We start from the raw sequence: 20,139 nt of genomic DNA on the forward strand, positions 1-20,139 counted from the left end.
TAATGAAGATTTTGAAACTTTTTTGTATCATACAGTTGAGAACTTCATGAGAGAAAAAGATACAAAAGAATATTTCAGATCTACTTATATAGAATAGTATTGTAATAACTAGAAAGATTCAGATTGAAATTCATTTTAATCCAGATTTAGAAGTGAAACAGTATAAGATCTGTTCTCATCACTATAAACAGTGAATAAAGATGATTGGAATTCCTGCAATCTTGTCTATCATAATGGACTTTTTAACCCATCTCTTATAATTTGAAATATACTCTTGTCAATATTCATATCAAGCAACTGTTCTCTTGTCAATCAATTGAAGTATTCATCAAATTGAGGTATTGGACTGCTTTGAATTGGAGATGGATTCAATGGAGTCAACAGTGGAATTGATGAAGGATTCAACAGCGGATTCGATGGAAGATTTCAACAGCGGATTTGATGGAGGATTCAACGGTGGATTCGATGGAAGATTCAATGGTGGCTGTTAAGCTGATACGATACACGGAGATGAGAAGCTGGAGGTAATTCACTAGGTACCAATTCCCAGTAGATGGCAGTACCTCGCTCTGTATTTGATCGTTTCTTGGACAGTAACTACTTACTAGATACTATCGTGCTGACGCTCGCAACACTTGCATTCCGCAGTGCAATGGGCATGGAAGTCATTCCCGTTAATCACTAAGCATGGCTTTGAGCAGCATCCTTCATGGTTCTTGCAGCTATAAATGTGAAAATGGAAACGTGACATATGGGACACCCGGGTCGCACTCAGCGCCAGAATAACATCCAGATGCTTGGATTACGGTTTTCTTTCAACAAGAAAACATTTCCTCTTTGAGCGAGTTGAGATTTTCGAGTTCTTCGCTTGTGAACTTGCGGGTTTCCCCAACGTCCGAAGAACACGGTGCTCTTTTGCAGACGCAAATGGCGCTGGATACATCTGCCTGCGCCTTTCGTGGCGTCGAAGAATCTCCCAACCTCCCGCGTTGAGTATGGAACTCTTCCGCTGTCGTCTAAGGGAGAGTGATCTTTTCGCGGACGTAGAACGCAGCGCTATAGAATCCGATGAAGTCGAGGATTTCGACAAGGAAAGGGATGCATCTCAGACAACCGGCCAATTTTAACGGTTGTGGGATTCCGCCTTGAGAAGGTGGATTAATGAAATAGGACGTCTCAACCGGGGGACGTGCTAACAAATTCATTGTTGCTAAATGGGATTTCGGAAGAATTTGTCCATGTCAGAAACCAAAAAATAAAAAAGGCAGATCAGCAGGGGAACAAATAATTACCCCTTTGCTGAATGATATCGGGACGGGCGACTTGCCAATTTCATAGTCAACCCTCTGTCTGGTTTGAGAGTTCTGTGGACGACTCACCCTCAGCAACAGAACGAAATGATAGGCTCGGCTCATCAGAGCTGGTATTAGTATATATATCGATACATTTCTCATACTCTCATTGACCCTGGCGTGAAATGGCAATAAAACACCAAAAATATACATATTTACAAGCACACGGAGAGCCTATATCCAAGCACCAATTCATCAGCTCCCACCACTTCAAACTAATATTTTTAAGATTAACCTAACTTTCCTTCTTCTCCTTCCGATCCCACCCCACCACATCCGTCCCAAAGACCCAATCCAACAGCCCCAGCGCCCCATAATTAACCCGAAACTTCTCATGGTGCAAATCATGCTTGCGCGCCCCAGCAAAGTCATACCCACTATGCACGCTTGCAGTCTCTATCAGCATTGAGGTCAAAAATAACGCAAATGACAAGATATGCGCGCGGCGCAGGGCGAGCGGGAGCACGATGGGCATGACATTGGCCAGCATGTGCTCGAGCGGGTGGGCGTATTGCGCGGCAAAGGCCATGGGGGCGGTGAAGCTGTGGTGCTGTTTGTGGAAGCGCGTGTATAGTTTTGGATGGTGCAGGGAGCGGTGGGCAGTGTAGAAAAGCAGTTCACGCAGGAGGAGGGCGTAGGCGAAGTCGGCGATAAGTTCGCGCGGGGTCGGGTAGGTGGACGTTATGGTGAAGAGGGTGTGTTGGAAGTTTGTCGCGAAGGCGAAGGCGACGTGCAGGACGGTGGAGAGGAGGTTTGCGGTCAGGACGCGCTGAAAGCAGTGGGTTATGGCAGCCCAGGTAGGTTGGCGGCGGGAGGATTGGAGTTTGTGTTTGCTGGAGAAGGCCGGGAATGCGAGATCGATAGCGGGGTAGAGGGTGCAGAGGAGCCAGAAGCCGAGGATTTGGGCGAGGATGGTGACGGTGACTTCGATGAGGCCCGGGGGGTAGGATGCGGCTATTTGGGGCCAGAGGGTGGTGAGGGTTGATAAGGATAGCGAGGCCATGGTTATGGGAGCTTTGTGCGTATTATTCTCGGTCTCTAGAGATGAGTCGAATATCAGGTCAGGAGGATGATGCTATAATCTTATTATGTAGAGTCGTTTTTGTAGATAGATCGCTTGATATCATAACCAGATAGTGAGCAGTTTCATAGAGACAAGATAGGGTTTGTCCAAGACACGCAATCTTTGAACAAACAGGGAAAGTGGAAGTACGAAGAGGATGAGATGCGAATTGCGGAGTGCGGGGCGTCGGCTTTAAAGTAAAATTTCGTCATCCGCATGTTCAAACGTTGGAGCCGACTAGAAGCTTTTCGGCAACTCTAATCTTGATCGCTCGGGGATCTGCTTGAGCAACAGCGAGACTAAGCGAAGGGCCTTTCCATATTATTACCCCTAATGATTGTTTTGAAAGGGGTTCACAGATTGCAGTCTGGTTTATACTGTATCTCCTGTGAGGGAACAGGCTTAGAGAGAATCGTAGCCGTTTCTTTGAGACCTGGACATTTGATTTCCGATCGGTTGCTTTCACCGTGGCGTAGCTTAGAAGCCCAATATCTGCTCTGTTGATACATAAAAATGCGAGGGCGATGTTCTGACTGTGTTGGTCCTTGAAACGGCTTGCCTATCTTTCTCTGTTCTCCCCTCTTCCGTTAACTAATATATCTCGCTGCGTTGATCATTCTCCTGTGATTCTCACCCGCTGTGCGGCAAGGCTCATTTGGCTGTTCTATCCATCTCGTATCCCCAGATATTCATTTGTTGTCCAATACACATCGCTGGAGGCTCTGGGTTGAAAATCTAATTCCAGCTTGTTACCCGGATTGACATGCATGCTCGGCTCGACATGGTCATGTCTGTTCAATGGGTTCTATCCAAACTCTATACTCCTCCTTAATTTTCCGTGATTCCCCATATCCAACCTCTTAGAGGACGCTTAGCCACTGAGTAGCGCTCATGGGGAAAAAAAATCGGGAGGAGCCCATAAAACCGGTTTGCGTGGGAGTTTCTGTTATTGTAAGCCTTGGCTCCTTCGGTTGTGCATTGAGATTCAATTGTCGGTTGTAGTTATTGGAGTCCTAAGAAGCTATAACAAGCGAGAATCAACATGGCTAAAGGGAGTCCTGGATCTCCTACCGCCGTGTGGGTACATGTATATAGCATAGACAGAGATGGACAGGCATGCAATCTCTTGGTTAGTTATTGTGTGTAACTAATAGAGTTCTTCGGCGAGAAGTTCTGAGGCTTAGTCTATATGAACGCTAGCCCCGAACCAGCCTAGTGTATTCCGTCACTCCCAATGTAAACAAACCTCCCGAAACGGAATAAATCAACATCCACATGTCAACGACCGCGAGACTTCGACACTCCCACACCACCTATCCATCGGCCATTGGGCTGTACTAACATTGCAGGCATTTTCTCTTTAGCGGAATCCATTGTTTTACTTGTCTATATCAGTTCATGTCTGTATTCATTTCGAGTTAATCTGCTGCTGTCGCCTAAACAAACAATCAAAACCGACGCGACACGACCTTCCACGCAAAAAGGTACTCCTCCAGACCCCTCCCATCTTCACAGTATAATCGGCTAATTTGTTTTCACACTCGTCCTTCATGTCTTCCTATGTGCACAGTTGCTATTAATTGCTAATATCGAGAATTTGTCGCGTATGATTTAGAATTTCGGCCCAATGTCGCCGATTGATCACACCAATACATCCGATGTCATGGCGAACAGCCATGCATCGCGAGACCAAACAACGTCCGATTTTGAACCAGATCACGAAGCCCTTGTGTCGACGAGGCAGCTAGACAACAACTACCGCCAACCCCTACCAAAGCGTGCAAAACGACATGACGCGCACGCAGAACCGGAATCAGACCCAGACTTCGCCATCGACACATCGGCTCTTCATAGAGCTTTCCCAGAGTTCTCCGACGCATCTAGCTCAGAGGATGAGGATGACACGTCGATAGAGATTGGACGGGGAGGAAAGAAACCCACCCGACCGTTAGATGACTCGAGAGATTCGGTTATGAGCGTGGACGAGAGTCGATATGCTGTATCGCCAGCAATTAGGGGTGATCGTTTCGGTAACTCTTCCCAAAGGGCTGCTCTGCGCCCAATTCCAAGTCGAGGTTCATCGGGAAGAGATAGCCTTCGTAAAGATGCCCAGATACGACGCGCCAGCCTCGCCTTGAAAGAAAATAACCTCCCTCAAGAAGTGAAGAATAAAAGCGAAAGCCAGCGCCGTACGCTATCTGAGATGCACGCTAAAGCCAGTGAGACGTACGACGGGTCATACATTAGCGATGAACGGCCGGTAAAAGTCGCAGCTACTGCGAGAAATACTCGTTTCGGCAACACGCGATCTCAAGCCCAAGGCGCCAGAATCGTCGATGCGGTCAACAAAGCGGCTGGTAAAAGTTATCTCAAGCATCATAGCGGAGACGCAGAACATGGACACCCTAGAAAGCAGCTAGCAGCGAAAATTCCCGAAAAGAATGGTAATACCGACAATTTTACTCACCAGTCATATGCTCTTCCTGATATACCGAATCTCTCTGAGCTCGTTTCTGGGATCTATGAGGATGGCACTCCAAAGGGAAGATCTCGAACGACACGCTTCACTTCACCACCTGCTGTAGCAACTACTAATTGTCAACGCATCGAACATTTCCCTCTTGACTCTATGCCCGTGCCGGATGACGAAAAGGCTATTTTTATATCGTTAAAATTGCTTCAGGAGAAAGTTGAAGCCTTGCAGATGAACAAATCCGACATGGAACATAGGCTCGAGGAATTGGAAGAGGAGAACATGATCTTGAAGAGTGAAAATGTCCGTCGGCTCAAACAAGACAAACGACGCTTCAGTATGTATGGTGGTGATGAGGATGTTAACGATGGAGGAGTCGGCAAACTTTCTATCCAAAAGAGTAGTGAGTGTATATTGATCTGCACACAACCCGACCTTATTTCTAACAGTGTCTATCTAGGGTTGGAAGCAGCCAATTCGGCCCTTCAGAATCGGTTGGATATCTCTACCCGCAAAATCTCCAGCCATGAAACTACACTTAAACACTTAACACATGAACGTGACTCCGCCCGGACCCAGTTGGGCGTGGCTTATCTTAATTTGCAAGAACTGAAGATGGAAAATGAGGCGTTAGCACAGGAGAACGACGAACTGAGGATTCAACTTGAATCGCTGACTGAGTACTCCGAGGTGGCAGATGGTATGCGACGTACTCAGACTCGTGATTCCAAGATAAACCGTCGAGACATCGCCGCTAGGGACCCAACTGAAGCAACAGAGACCAATCGAACCAAGCCAGCCCGAGATGTCAACGTTGATGCTCAACGGCAAAGCTCGGATAAAATCAACCAAGATCGCACGCAACCATATAGTGCGAAAGATAGTGCTGCTAGGCAACAGAAGCAGGCTGAATATGACGCGCTATTCTCCCTAGACTTGTCCCATCTTACTGCTCAACAACCCACTAAGAATACCAGGACCCAAGCAAATACCGCTGAAAGGAAGCTTCCTAACACCGGAAAACAGCGCACCAAGAAAGCTGTTGTTGAACATTTGGATGATGGAGAGCTCTCGGCGGGAGAAATGAGGACGGAAACAAGAGGTTTTCGCTATCGCCCTGGGTCAGCAAATGATTTGACATTTCTCAGCTTTATTGACGTAAGATCCCCGTTGTCAAACCTCAACGAGATCCCGCTAACAGGAATCAAAATAGGCCAATGAGATAGCCCAGCTTCGCAAAACACTGGAGGAGCAAAGGGTTGCCCGCAAAACCCGCCTCAACCGAGACTTCACTGAGCAAAGTAAAATTAGCAACCTCGGGCTAAGACCATCTGGGGATTTTGCACATAGCGCACCACTGAAGTCATCCCTGAAGAATACTGCATCCAGAGCCAGGCGCACTGGGACGGTTGAAATGCCAGACTTCAACATCACGGAACAAAGAACAACTGGCAATACGCGAGACTTGTCACAGCGTAATATCACAAACCATTCCACCTCCACAGCTGGCTCCAGACGCCGACAAAAGAGAACCCAGGAAATGACATCGGCGCTGATTCTACCTGATATTACGATGCATGGCGTTACTGCTAAACCTGGAGAGCCACTCAAGCTATCCGAAGCTGCCCAGCGTGTTTTGGATGATGTTGCGCAGCATGACGGCGAAAACTGTGCGGTTTGCAAAAGCGTTATGAACAAGAATTCCATCAATGACCATAGAAATGGAGAAGGACCGGACTCCATTAAGGTCACTAAACCTATCCCTGTTTCCGATCGCATGCCAGAGCCGTCGCCGTACAATGAAGAACCCACCATGCGTCCGTCACAGCCACCTGCCGTGGCTCTTGCAACCGTTCTCAAATCGCTAGAAGATGAGCTGGCACATCTGAAAATGCAACTTGCTCTTCAACAGACAAAATTGAACAAGCATGATGCGTCAATTGGCAAGAAGCAACGAAAATTCGTCCTGCAGACTATCGAATCCCTGCTCAGGGAGATCGATACGAAGTCTGATCAGATTTATGCTCTGTACGACGTTCTAGAGGGACAGAAGGAAGATGGCAATGAGATGACGCAAGAAGAGGTGGATGTTACTCTGCAGTCCATTGGACTTGGCCGGGTCTCAGGAAAGGATGCTGGTGATCATACGGACGGTCGGCGCCGAGATGATACCAAGGGGAACGGAGCCACGAGGGTTCAAGACAGCGCCAGTGGTAGTGATTACGACGAACCTCCTTGGGAAGGATTTGAGAGCACTGGTGAAGTGACCGGTCGGAGTTTCTCTAGGAAAGCTGGAAAGGCTTCTTCTTAACTTGACCGCCGGAGAGAGCTCTATTGATCATATATCCGTCTGGTCTTCTATGCATTTGTTGGGTTTCGGAGCTTCTTACCATTTGGGATACGTTTGTTGTTTTGAATCAACTTCTTGGGAGATCTGATCAGATGGAGAAGTGGCATCCGGAGTATCGATCATCATTTCCCGCCGGATGCAAGCCTTCACGAATACTGATGCCTCTCGCTTCCCCTTACAGACTGACTCCAACTACGGAATTGTCTCATTTTTCACTTTTATCCTGGCTTTGGGTTTCAGACTGACTTGTTGCTTTTTGTCTCACAATTTTGTGATTTTGACTCAATCAACTTGGGAATGTGCCCGGGTATAGGATTAGTGGATTTCATGTCATTCACCGGCCGAACCCAGCTCTTTATGATGCGATTGAATTCGCGTTTGACTGACTTGATTTTGTTTTAACACACAAGTTGAGTGTATGTCCGCTTGAGTTCTCGTGTCTGAGAAGAGCTGTTGGTTTGGCCGGTCGGTTATGTTCGTTCTAACGGTGTCGGTTCGTGTGGCATTGTTGGTATTTGTTCGTGTTGAGTTTCTAGAATTGGTGGAAAATTGTTAAGGGTCTTCGGTTTCAACCTCCTCGCCTGCCAGAAATCCCTTACTGTTTTGGTTAAACGAGGTTACTGTTCCTCTCCAGCTTTTTTGAGGCCTTCTGTTATTCTCCTCTTTTTTGTCTTGGTACATTTCTCACTTAGCACATGGGGTTTTTGGTTGCATGCAGGCTCGACTCGTGTAAGGGGCCGGGGGCGTATTGTCTATGTTTTACGGGTTAATTATTACGTTTTATTTTTTGGCTGAGAGCTTTATACATTGCTTCGTTTCAGATTTATTCGAATGGTAATATTTTTCTTCCAGCGTCTCCCCGTTGCTCTATGATTGCATTGAAACTTTCTGGATAACGCTGAGACTTTATAGCTGAGGATTTGACCAGAGGTTATTATTATTGTGCTATTCAATTGTGCAGCGCATATAGTCGACTCGATATAGGTCCAAGGACGGAAAACTTCCCAACTGTTAATTCTAACTGTTTTAATGCATGGATATTTAACGAAGAAAAACCCCCCAGTTTGTTGTTTATCCAATCCCATTTTTCCATTAAGGCCAATGAACTCCATGAACTCCGTCGCTATGGCGTGATAATGTTGCTAGGCTAAACAAAAAAAGAAGAGAGATAGAAAAGAGACAAGGTCAGTGGGGAATAAACACACAAAGATGACCCAGAATGCCCATGAAAAGTAATAACTGTGGCCGAGAAAAACCAAAGTAGTGGTCATAACATTTCCTCGTCAACGGGAATGGGCGTGCTTGCAGCAGCTGATGCCGCGAGCCCCGTCGGTGACGGATTCGTCGCAGCATTTCTCGCGGCGATTTCTTCATCGATGAAACATCCCAGCCCCGCAAATGCCTCCAGCAATGAGCGGGCATAGTACTCTCCCAAATTATACCCCCCAGCAAGCATCTGGACATTATCCTTGATGGGATCAAGATACGTAGAGGGGTAATGGCCTTGTAGCTGGTAATAGTCACGGCCATCGAGCCTTATTCCACCAAAAGGATCGTATGGCTTTTCTGGCTCGGGCGTCTGGATCCTCCGCAAGCCCTTGACGAGGTCGGAGTCGAAGGCCGGCGCGGTTCCTTTGTCGGCTGCGTCGGCTAGAGCCTGAGCGCGTTTGGAGTCGACCAGGAGAGCTGCTTGTTTGCGCTTCAGGCGGTCCTCTTCGCTGCGTCGTGCGGAGGATTTCTTGAGCATGCTCTGTCTGCCGTCTTTTGCAATAGCTTCTGCTTCTTCCACGCTGCCTGTTGCGAGACGGGTGAGGATGTCTTCTCGTCCGGAGAGAAGGGCGCGTCTTTCATTATCATAGTCTTGCCGGGCTGCTTCACGGCGTAGTCGTATTTGTTCTTGTTCGAGGGACTGGTTTTTCAGGAAGGCAGCGGATTCTTGGGATTCGAGGGTTTGGTTACGGCGGATGGATTTTGCGTTTGCTGCGGCGTATTGGGAGAGTTGGGCTTCCGTTTTGACCACATCGATGCCGGAAACCAAATTGGTTATTATGTCTTCGCGCTGCTCAAGGAAGTTGTCGTAGGCTAGCTTGCTGTCGAATTCATCCTCGCGGCGGTTCAATCTGTTAAATGATTGCGTAAGTGTCTATAAAAGAACGCGTGGGAATCCCCAGAGTAGGCCACCTTAGCATACATTTGCATGACCCTTTTTCTTATATCAACCTCCCTCTCTACACCAATATCCTCAAACGTCTGTTTCCGAAACCTATTCTTCCTGAGTGTTTTATGGCATCCAGCAACTGGACATGGGGCCGGGCCTGACGAGAAGATGCGATCCACGCACGACTCGCACATTTTATGGTAGCATTCCGGGTTTATAAGAAATCGCATATCCGGGTTGAGGTACCGTGACGACTTGCACACAGGACACACCTCTGAATCAGTCCCATGGTCAGGCATGTTAGCTCCGGTTGGATGTACACGTAGGTTGAGGCTGCGCAGGTGCTGGTGGAGAGGCTCACCATCTTCTTCGCCGCGGTTCCGTGTGCCGTTAGACTGGAAAGACATGCTACAGGCGAATAGTGGAATCCAGGGAGGACAGACTGAATAGTCTGCTTGGTATTGGTAGGCAAGGATCCCGGCTACCAGACAAGTGGTGTTGTAGTTGTTTTTATTGTTTGTGTCTAAATATGTGAAGGTTGGTTAATCTGAGATGGGTGAGGTCAGGATGGAGCTGTGTCCTGGCTGGCGCCACCAATGGGAAGAAGCCTCTTCCGCCGCAGCCACGGAGAATTCTTCCCGCGCACAAAGTATCATTCTTCCTCACTCTACGGAGTACACATCTCGTTCATACGACACTGATGGATAGATAGCTCAGCCTCACTATATACATGCTTCTTAGTCTGTATAGGAGTTATTTCAATCCCTTTTACCATGGCACAACCGACAGATCACCTTGCAAGTCTTGAGCGGCAGCGGCTGCAACTCGAAGATAGCATCCTGGAGCTTAGGAAATCCCTCTACAACTGGCGAATGTGGCATGCAGAATACGATGAGCTGAAGAATACCATCTCAGAACTAGAAGAAAACAGCGAACATGAAGATTTTCTCAAGATCGGGAGAGAGTTTGGCGGATCCCTTGTCAACGAGGACGAGATCAAGGTTCTACTGGGCGTGAAGCATGGTGTGACGAGGACAAAAGAGCAGGTGGTGGATGCTATATCAAGACGGATGGACTATGTTCAGCAAAATATCGGAGTGCTTGAGAAGCGCGTCTCAGCTGCAGAAGGGAAGCTCGAGGCTATCCTCACGGTTCAACACCCTGGCGCAGTCGACGAAGAAGGCCTACCCATTACAGATATCGTTGAGGAGCTTGATGGCGACGACCGCGTTGTTTCGAGTTCTACAACCACTCCTGAGCAGGCTGCACCCGGAATTCTGGAGGCTTTGAAGAAAGCAGGCATGGATCTTTCGAAGGAGAAGACTGATGATAAACCATCACTGGCCGAAGAAGGCAAAAGTGACACTTCACTGGAGAACACTGACTCCGTTAGGCGTCCTGATTCTTCACTACGCGTTGAAGAGATACCTTCTACTAAAGGTGTTTCAAACACAAAATCAGATACCGCAACAACGGCTACGGAGGCTACTCCTCCACTTGACGCTACTACAGAGTCTGCTGCTGGTTTGGGTACTACCGCTAACACCTTTGGAATCGAGAACAACAACCGTTCATTAGTCCTCGAAACTGCCCATACTAATGACGCGACTGCCGATATAGATATAGATGAGCCCCCGGAAGATGCTGCTCTGAGAAGAGAAATGTTACAGTACAGCCTTGAGGAGGTTGGTGCTGTTGTTGCAGAACTGGAGTTGGACGAATCAGGAAGTGAATTTTCTATTGAAGATGAATATTACGTGATGAGTGACGAGGATGACGAGGAAGAAGATGAATATGGTCGGTCTACACGAAGGATGATCGATGATGACTATCGTCGCCAGATGGTGGAATTGGAGAAAAAGTTGAATGCGCGGAGTTTGGAAAATGTTGGACCTGATACCAGCTCCCTTCCACCAGAAATCCGAGAAGAGATGGATGCGCCTACCTCTACGAAGGTTGTTCCTAATACAGGGAGCGGAAAAGTCCCAAAGAAAAAGAAGAAAGTTGCATTTGCGGATGCGCTAGACCTTGCACCGGATCCAGCTGCGCTCACACCTCCAGCACCTATTAAGGAGCACCGTGTTGAGTCACCCTCCGTTCCAGTCGTTCAAGACGCTATTGTAGAACGAGCGCAAGCAGAAAAGGTAGATGACACGAAGGGGACTACGGCGCCGAAGAAAGCGTCCCGGTTCAGGAGTGCAAGAAATGCCTCTGAACCAACTAGCATAGCATCTACTTCCGCCATGCCAGGATCCGCAACTCGCCCATCAGCTCCCTCTACCAATGCTCCACCACTACCACTATTTCCCGCAAAGCCTTCACAACCCAAGCCATTTTCTCAGCCGATCGTTGACCCAGACCAGCCACCCAAAGCTTTGGCGGATAAGCTAGTGGAGCGGACTGTATCCCATGAGAACGCAACACCGCCCGATCCAGATGAATTAGACGAGAGTCTCCATAAGCAAGAAATAGCCACCGAATTTTACAAATTTCGGAACCGCAAGGTTCATCAAGAAGGCGGGTTCTTGCGCGATGGTGAGGAGAACGATGGAATCATTCCACTAGATGAGGACGGCCAGCCGCCCAAAAGGCTTAGTCGGTTTATGGCGGCACGGGTGAAGTAAGTAGCTCTGTATATTTACGACTGATGAGCGCGTGTGACGACGACAATGAAGGAAGAAATAAATAAATACGTATAACTGTACAGTTTCCATTTGTTTTGTGTCCTTCGCCCTCCTCTCGCATCAGCCCTTTGCAAAATGAACAACACGAGACATTTCCCGTCAACACGGAACCGTCATGGGGAGGAAGTGAATCGTTCCTAAACCGAACGAGTATTCTTTTTCCCTAACCTGGTCTGACTTTGCTGTATTCCAATCATTTTGAGAATACAACACCCTACAATGTTAGACCTAATAAAAGACGCTATTGTGGTTCCAAGATTAAATGAAACACAAGAAAAAGTGGGCTCTCTGACTGCGTCCCTCCTTTTGCAGTCCGCCAGGCTTTCTACTCATTCTTTACCCCTTTCTCTTCATGTCTTCCGGCAAGGGGAGGAGGGGGTGAAGGATAAATGGAAAGTAGGCCGGGTAAGGGGCTCAGTGGGATCTATATTGCGGTTTCGTTTCACCCACTACATTTTTTCTTTCGTTGATTCTGCTTTTGAATTTTTCTGTAGATGTGCTATGATTCATACATAGGATGCGGGTGTAGGGGTATGGTTACGGGAGCTAGGATTCTTTCAATGTTCATCATGGGGATCCTCTCGTGTTCAAGGCTAGGGTCTGGGCACATGTAAATGTAGAATGCGTGCAGCAGCCGTGTAATTTCTAATTCCCAATAAAATAAAATAAAATAAAATAAAATAAAATGGGAATCATTTCTCAAATAAAAAGGCTAGTTATAACTTTAGTCTCTTCTCGTCAGTAGATTCCACAGTAAATAACCATCAACAGAAAAAATCTTCATTCGTAATCATAATCATCTCTCTGCCTTGGAAAAACAATCCAGATTTATCTGGTTTCATCATATAATATATATTATAACAGCTGGGTTTATATCCCATGAATAGTCCCAGACGTTTCCGGCACCCACAGACATAGCACGTCTGACCTTACAGCCCACACCACAACAGCAACATGGAAAACAAACGCAGCGGCATGCACCAACGGATTCTTCACAGCTAAATCCAACGCAGCCAGGGAAACAAGGGGGTATAAGATCCATGGATTAACCGCCAGCGGCGAACATGGTTGTGTGATGGATAGGAGTTTAGCGATAAGTAGGGAGAAGCTGATGATCTTCTCTATGGTGTGGTAGAGAGTAGCGGAGGTGAAAATTGAAGCCCGGTTTGGTTCGTTGGGAGGCGGAAGGAGGAGGTGCCGCGAGGAGACACGTGTGTGGCTAGTATTATCGCCATTATTACGCTGCTGCTGTTGTGTCTGGCTGGCACGGTGGGAGGGGGATACAGTTGCCGCCCGAAGGACTAGACCATGATCCGCGCTCTGAGATCGATGCCGCTCCCTTGGCAAGCTGGTTGCATGTTCTGTACCATCCGACCGAAAGGCGGGGGATTGGAGGACAGGAACCCCACCAGGAAATCCCGTTGCATTGGAAGACAAGTTCCTACCTGGGCTCCTTGGGCTATGGGAGGTTGCGGATGGGTTGGGAGAGGTCTCCGCCAAAACGCGAGGGCCTGAACGAATGTCAGCAGCCGATGTTCCATTGTTTCTGAGACTGTGGAAGCGACGACCTTCGGTATTAGCACCTGCAACACCCGCCTGGATCCCCTTGAGGACTTCTTCCGCGGTAGGTCGCTTGTCCGGGTCAACGGACAAGAGCCTTTTTAGAAATGAATAGAGTTTCTCGGGTAGGTCTAGTCTCATCCGTCGGGCGTCATCGAAACCTGACCACTGGCTAATCTCGGCGCGCAGTTTGTCGAGATCCTCCTTATCTTCGTCGATGATATCGGCGTTGCGGTACGGGAGTTGAGCAAAGCAGAGGAAGTAGAGGATCATGCCGAGCGAAAAGATATCAGACTTGAACGTGAAATTTCCAAATGGTCCTTCGGGATCCAGACGTCGTAGAACCTCAGGCGCACAGTATGAAATCGTCCCTGTATTTCCAGTAGAACTGCGAACAGCGTGCTCATATTGTACCTCACCAAAGTCACTCACAAGGGCTCTTAGTTCCTGTCCTGTGTCATGTAGCAGGCAGTTGTTAGGTTTAAGATCGCGGTGAATAAAGCCATTGTTGTGAAGAAAGAGTAGGCCGGAAGTTATATCTTTGAAGAGTGAGTATATTTCATCAAACTGGAGTTTTCGGAAGCCTGCTGCGCCAGAAGGAGGCTCCGGCTGGCCCTTTGATCTTCGCCTTAGCCGCTCCTTCAATTGCTGGGCTGTGGTGGTAGGCTGTTTCGGGCCGCATATGTACTGATGGAGATCTCCGGCATTGCAGTATTGCTGCAGAATAAAGGCACAAGGAATGCTCGGCCCAAAATTGCTGAGCTTTACGTCCTCTAACCATACATGTCGGTACGAGACCAAGTTCTGGTGTGAAAGATGTTGAAGTAATTGCACCTCAACCAGAACCTTCTTCAGCCACTCATGATCATCTCCAACTGGGACACGTTTACAAGCATAGTATCCCAACGAAACGCCATCCAGAACATGTTTAACCAGCAAAACTACCCCCTTTCCTCCTCTCCCAAGTTCTCGCTCCTCGACAAAGAAGCGCTTGAAATAGTTCGGGCTAAAGGCCGCGGACGATATTTTATTTGCAAACGGGGGTGCAGTCCCATTATCAGCGGCAGAAGACGAAGTTTCCGGCTGTGCTGGCTGAACTAATCGTCGTCGAGGGGAGGGCGGCCTGGATGCATTGAGAGAACTGGGCAAGCTAGAGTCTAGCATTCGGAAGTAGTCAGGGTTCACGAATCCTGGCTGAGCTGTGGAATTGGGTCCGCGATTGGAATCTCGAGTGGCATCCTGAGAATCCCGTATTGGACGATGACAATAAGGACAGTCTGCCAGCTCTACGTCGGCGTCCGGGGGTGCGTGCCGGAGGACAAGGGACCGCGAAGCGTGGTCGAAAACCACCACGGAATCATCATGTCGACTGAAAGATCATATCAGCAGAGAAGCCAAACATTACAGAAGACTTTTTTTTAAGGGATAATATCTTTCAAAATATTAATGAGATGAAGCTCTTCCTTACAGAACAACGTCGCGAGTCGTCCCATAAGGGACGATAGACATGGTCCTTTGTGTGTTAGCATCAGCCATTATGTGCAGTAGGCTGGCGACCTCGAAGCTGGCGAGAGAAAGACGAAGAAGTTAATTGCATTTTTATTCATAAATTGAGCCAATTTTGTCTTTGACTGCTTCTTCTCCGCCTGCATCGAGTGAAGTGTCCGATGCTGTACTCCGTACCGTCGAGCTCCAACAAACAATTTTCCACTCTTATCCATGGATAGTTTTGCCTCTCACGTGACCTTTATTCAGCATTGGGAGTTCGGCAGGGAATATCAAAGAATGCTACACAGGATCAAAAAGAAGGTTCAGATGGCGATATCTACGGAGCTGTTTAACCCTGGTAGGCGGATCGCAGTATCGATATTGTCTAAGAGAACGACAGATGCTCCTTTCTACCCCAAATATGATATCACACGACTAGAGCAAAACCATAGCCGGGAGGGCATTGCATTTTTCTTGGCTATTTTTAAACCTCTTATAAATTTGCTCCTAATAGAAAATGAGGCGTCACACAAAACGAGGCTGCATTCCCAGCGGAGCTGTAGCGAATCCTGCCTTTATGGGGGGTATCAAATAATTGGATCGACTTAAGCCTTCCTCGCCCTGGGGCCAAACCAAATTAGATTTTATTCAGTTGTATGTTGTTCGGCCAACGGCGCGGCGATGCCCCAGCACACGAATCGAAAGCGTGGGCGGCAGATCTCATTTACCTGCTGAAGCGCGCTGGGGATGTCATTGAATGGTGGAACTTAGTCTGGCGACTCTTGCTGGCTGATTGTTGGTCGATATGACAAAAATTATCGGACGCTATACAAAAGAGCGAGCTGGAATGATACTACTTCTAACAGCGAACTTTGCTTTCGCGATGGAGAATGATATGCATCCTGTGAGCTTGTTCGTGCCGTCACTTGGCAGGAGGGCCATCTTCATCGGCCTTATCTGCTTCCTCCTCGCTAGCTGAACCATCATCACCTTCACTAAATCCCTCAAACGGCTCATCATCCATGTCAGATTCACTCAGCTCCGATGCCGCATCATCAGATGGTGCAACCGAAGTGCCAGTTTCGGAGTCATCCCGCTTCCGTTTGCGGCCCATCTCACCAAGTCGTCCCTCACGCCCGTCAATCTTTCCGTCTGCATCGGCATCAGCAGAATGGGGCGGTGGAGTATACCACGGGATCTTCCCACGTAGAAAGTCATTAATAACCATCTTAGCGACTCCATCGACATCAGGTTCGCCGCCTCTGAGCAACCTGCCTCCCTTTCTGGCCAGGATACTTAGAAAGTCGATTGAGTCCTTATAATTCTTGATCTCATAGGTCCGTTCAATATGGCGTGACTGAACTCGTTTGAGAACTCCAGGAATATATTGTTCTGGGTTTTCGACATTCTCTACGCGCACCACGCCTCGCAGCAGGATGTCCTCTTCGGTATCGTGGTTGCTCGGTGGGACGACACCAGGGCAGTCAATCAAATAGATTCTCTTCATCAACGTGATGTACTGCCACACTTTTGTTTCACCGGGAATGGGAGCAACAGTGCAAACCTTCTTCTTTCGGAGGGTGTTGATAATGGACGATTTTCCGGTGTTCGGATATCCAATAAATCCTACCGATATCTGTTTACGGTCCGAATGTAGCGATGAAAATTGGCGTAGAAGTTGGATTAAAGAGCCTTTGCCAAATGAGTTGTTGATGGAAGCATGGAAGGCCAATGTGGGATGGTCTTTCGATAATGCACGAACCCAAGCAGCCTAGAATCAAAAATCAGTTTAATGATCCCATAAAAATGGCTTCACAACAAGAGAAGTGACCCATGTTAAACATCAATGTGTGAGATGTTACTAAGAGAACTGCTATGGTGCCACAAAAATGAAGTGGAAGCAGGACTCAACTCAAAACAAGACACAGCAAGCCCTATACGACAGAGCTCTCAAAACGATCGCTTGTCAACCCCAATTTCAGAAAGAAACCAAGGCGGCGGGCTAGAATTCATCTACCAAAGCTGTAACAGACAAAATACTTCCATAGAGAGGTGGCAAGAAAATATGCACGGGAAGAAGCCTTGACTTAGCAATGGCATGTCACGAGACAATGAAAGATCAAGAGGGAGGTGATATGTTTTATTAACTTACAGCAACGCCGGTTGGTACCAGATCACACTTGTTCAGAACGAAAATCAAATGCTTGTGTGGTGCTTCCTCACGAATGTACTTTTCGATGCTCCTGCACCGTGTACCCTCAGGATCTCGAGCATCAAGCACATGAATGACAACATCGGACGAGTCGATGACCTTGTACAGCTCGTTCCAGATCCGCTTACTCTGACCCTTAGAGAAAACAGGCTCTCTCGCCGATGTGAGCTGCCCATCATCAGCGGCATGGTCGTTTTCAGCAGTTTCACCCGATGTCCCGCTCAATACTTTTGCCTGATCCAGCCGTTCAATGTAGGTCTCGTACATCTTGACCGACTCGCCCGCAAGATCTTCGAGTGTCCCAACGCTGAGCTTGACTCGTTTTCTCTGTGCCTTGGGCCCGAATGTGTCGCTGAAAGGTACTGTTTCAACAGCAATCTTAGCCTTGTGCTCCTTGAGCCCATTAGTATCTGATCCATCGCGGATCAAGCTCATTGGCAGCTTATTTGTTTTGAGCAGAACTTGATATGGATCCGAGGCACGCTTAGCGACTGCTTCTCGAAACGAACTCAAAGCTTCCTGTGAGATAACTCTTGTATTGCCAAACCATTTTCTGTTAGGTTCTATCCGGGCGTTTGGAATCTCGCGGGATTGGTAGGATGCAGCTTTGGTGATTTCACCCTGGGCATTTCGTTGTGCTTTACCCCCCTTGAACATATTGAGGGTCTTGACCTTCTTAGCACTTCTGTATGGATATCAGTACACGTCTTATCACATTCCGCAGACAGAAGATATGGCAGTTGATTACCGATAGAAGTTTTCACCCTTGGTCTTCACATTGCCCATGCCATCTCCAGTCTTGCCCTGCCGCTCCCGGCGGGCAGCTTCCTTCTTGGCTGTACCCATAGTGAAGAAGGATTATGTAAAAATCGAATGCCACCACTCAGCCTAGGGTATCTGGGTACTTCTGGGTGGTTGGCTGTAAAGTTATGTTGTTGGCTGGAGAGAATTTCAACAACAGAAGAGGAGAAAATAATTATTCGAAGTTTTTTTCTTTTTCCCTTTAAGTTGGGCAAGAGTGTGCCAAGACCTTGAGTGCACGGACCAATCAAAAATCGCTTCGGAATCAAATCTTTTGTCCTTTTTGCGACAACGATATCACACCATTCGAACCTCCCAGAGCAAACCCGTCTTCCTATCGTACTATATGACTGTCTGAAGGGGAAGGTGGGATAAACTACACACCTCATTTCCTCAATTCGCCCAGTGCCCACGATGGCCGGCCCCGCAAAGTCGGCCGCCATGTCACTCTACCGCGCCTACAGAACTACCACAATACATTTCCGGGCCTTCAGTTCAACTCCAAGCCCAAGGGTTGGGCCCGAGTCGCCAAATTTCATCGAGACCCCCCGTCCGATACAGCCTTTCCATCCCCATAAAGCTCCCGTAAAGGGTGTTCTCCCTGTGCCCCGTGAGCTATTCCCGCCCCGCAGACCAGACAAGCCAACACAGGCCTACGCTGAGGCCGCCACTCCCGAGCCATCAAGTAACGAGCCAAAACTCCAGCCTGGAGACCCCCAATTCGACTACGTGGAATGGAAGAAGAGGATGGCGGTTATCCGCCGCAAAAATCTGCGTGAGGGTTTAACCGAGCTGTACGCCCGCAAGCAGATGAGTGACGAACTCAGAGCAAAACGAAGCAGCGCCAAAATAGCCCAACGGGACCTAATCCTCGCACAGGGCCCGCGGGAAGATGACCGGCTGATGCAACAATCGACTCTCCAAGTGATGAAACCTAACAAAATGGCCATTCTCCCCGATCCCAACGCGGAGCAACGCCTCAAGACCTCCCGCAGGAAACAAGCTGCGAAGCAGCACAGCAAGAAGCAGCAGAGATCAGACCACCTCCATTCGCTTTACATGAACGCCAGGACATTTATCATCAACGAGGAGCAATTGAATGCGGAGATTGAGCGGGTGTTCCCTGACGGTGAGAACCCTGCATGGACCAATGATGAGGATATTGGAGAGAATATCTGGAACTTGGGTCTGCCATCCACGGTTGAGTCCCTGGTGCATGCTGGCAAGACCGACACTACCATTTGGAGTCTTGGGGAGAAGCGAGTGAAGAAGATTGCGGAGGAGCTTACGGGAGGAGCTATCTAGACTGAATGTTGTGTTGATACAAATTAACTTTCGGTCTCAAGTCGATGGGAAAAGCAGTTGCTGCTGGCGGTGGACCGGTTTATTTCATGTACGACTAGTCGCTCGGCAAAAGTATCCGCACCCCCCACCAAAATCTACATCTATCCAAGTAGTGAGAGGTTATTAATTATTAATTATCTCAACAACCAGAGGTCTATATACATTAAAATTCATACATATTATAGAGAATATTGAGTACTTGTACGTATAAAAGTTAGAAATAAAAATAATGATTATCTATAAAATTCCTCTGATATCACCTTCCATGACTCTTTAATGGCCTCAAATAGTGCATCTTTGGTGGCTTCAGAATTGTGAGATAGATTTAGAAGGTATAAATGCCTAATATATATCAATTCTTTCATCTTCTTTCATACATATTCAATGAGATTCAAATCTGAAGAATAGAAAGATCATGAAAGCTGTTTTATCAATTTTTCTAGTAATTAATTGCAAACAACTCATACTGTGTGAATAGAAGCACTATTCTGCATGAATATGAGATCTTTCTCATAGAATTTCAAGAGATTTTGATCAAGTAGTTGTATATAGAATCAGATAGTTGCATCTTCACAATGAGCAGTAGAATTCTCTCTGACTCTGATCAGCTGTGAGTGTCAGAATTCATAAAAAGCACTTCATATCATTACAGTA

General features: G+C 47.7%; 7 protein-coding genes across 10 annotated transcripts; 3 read left to right on the forward strand and 4 right to left on the reverse strand.

Annotated features, from left to right (window-relative positions):
- Window positions 1-161: 161 nt before the first annotated feature.
- On the reverse strand, window positions 162-3,555 carry BDBG_00546. Of its 2 annotated transcripts, XM_031719929.1 has the most exons (2): window positions 606-3,543; window positions 162-492 (listed from the first exon to the last, which is right to left on the reverse strand). In XM_031719929.1, the coding sequence occupies exon 1, from the start codon at window positions 2,353-2,355 to the stop codon at window positions 1,588-1,590; it is 768 nt and encodes a 255-aa protein (XP_031575864.1). In that variant the 5' UTR covers window positions 2,356-3,543; the 3' UTR covers window positions 162-492; window positions 606-1,587. The 2 variants fall into 2 exon arrangements, with proteins under 2 accessions (XP_031575864.1, XP_031575863.1); XM_031719928.1 differs by having other exon boundaries at window positions 162-3,555.
- A 137-nt stretch (window positions 3,556-3,692) lies between these two features.
- Window positions 3,693-9,580, forward strand: BDBG_00547. 2 transcript variants are annotated; one of them, XM_031719930.1, is made up of 4 exons: window positions 3,693-3,899; window positions 4,031-5,291; window positions 5,349-6,046; window positions 6,102-9,580. In XM_031719930.1, the coding sequence occupies exons 2-4, from the start codon at window positions 4,043-4,045 to the stop codon at window positions 7,197-7,199; spliced, it is 3,045 nt and encodes a 1,014-aa protein (XP_031575865.1). In that variant the 5' UTR covers window positions 3,693-3,899; window positions 4,031-4,042; the 3' UTR covers window positions 7,200-9,580. The 2 variants fall into 2 exon arrangements, with proteins under 2 accessions (XP_031575865.1, XP_002629301.1); XM_002629255.2 differs by having other exon boundaries at window positions 3,694-3,899; window positions 3,986-5,291; window positions 6,102-8,446.
- Window positions 7,885-10,115, reverse strand: BDBG_00548. Of its 2 annotated transcripts, XM_002629256.2 has the most exons (3): window positions 9,758-10,115; window positions 9,430-9,670; window positions 7,885-9,358 (listed from the first exon to the last, which is right to left on the reverse strand). In XM_002629256.2, the coding sequence occupies exons 1-3, from the start codon at window positions 9,801-9,803 to the stop codon at window positions 8,506-8,508; spliced, it is 1,140 nt and encodes a 379-aa protein (XP_002629302.1). In that variant the 5' UTR covers window positions 9,804-10,115; the 3' UTR covers window positions 7,885-8,505. The 2 variants fall into 2 exon arrangements, with proteins under 2 accessions (XP_002629302.1, XP_031575866.1); XM_031719931.1 differs by having other exon boundaries at window positions 7,939-9,358; window positions 9,430-9,938.
- Window positions 9,608-12,796, forward strand: BDBG_00549 (uncharacterized protein). Its single transcript, XM_002629257.2, has one exon. The coding sequence runs from the start codon at window positions 10,170-10,172 to the stop codon at window positions 12,018-12,020; it is 1,851 nt and encodes a 616-aa protein (XP_002629303.1). The 5' UTR covers window positions 9,608-10,169; the 3' UTR covers window positions 12,021-12,796.
- Window positions 12,797-12,950: 154 nt separating this feature from the next.
- BDBG_00550 (IKS protein kinase) lies at window positions 12,951-15,176 on the reverse strand (the record flags this gene model as incomplete). The annotated part of the gene is made up of 2 exons (XM_002629258.2): window positions 12,951-15,009; window positions 15,109-15,176. 2 exons carry the CDS (start codon window positions 15,174-15,176, stop codon window positions 12,951-12,953), a joined length of 2,127 nt encoding a protein of 708 aa, XP_002629304.2.
- An 874-nt stretch (window positions 15,177-16,050) lies between these two features.
- On the reverse strand, window positions 16,051-18,186 carry BDBG_00551 (nucleolar GTP-binding protein 2; the record flags this gene model as incomplete). The annotated part of the gene is made up of 3 exons (XM_002629259.2): window positions 16,051-16,899; window positions 17,281-18,025; window positions 18,089-18,186. The coding sequence occupies 3 exons, from the start codon at window positions 18,184-18,186 to the stop codon at window positions 16,051-16,053; spliced, it is 1,692 nt and encodes a 563-aa protein (XP_002629305.1).
- Window positions 18,187-18,412: 226 nt separating this feature from the next.
- BDBG_00552 (uncharacterized protein) lies at window positions 18,413-19,768 on the forward strand. Its single transcript, XM_002629260.2, has one exon. The coding sequence runs from the start codon at window positions 18,556-18,558 to the stop codon at window positions 19,444-19,446; it is 891 nt and encodes a 296-aa protein (XP_002629306.2). The 5' UTR covers window positions 18,413-18,555; the 3' UTR covers window positions 19,447-19,768.
- Window positions 19,769-20,139: the final 371 nt, after the last annotated feature.

The sequence above is a fragment of the Blastomyces gilchristii genome (genome assembly GCF_000003855.2).
Source record: "Blastomyces gilchristii SLH14081 genomic scaffold supercont1.1, whole genome shotgun sequence".
Classification (NCBI taxonomy): Eukaryota; Fungi; Ascomycota; class Eurotiomycetes; order Onygenales; family Ajellomycetaceae; genus Blastomyces; species Blastomyces gilchristii.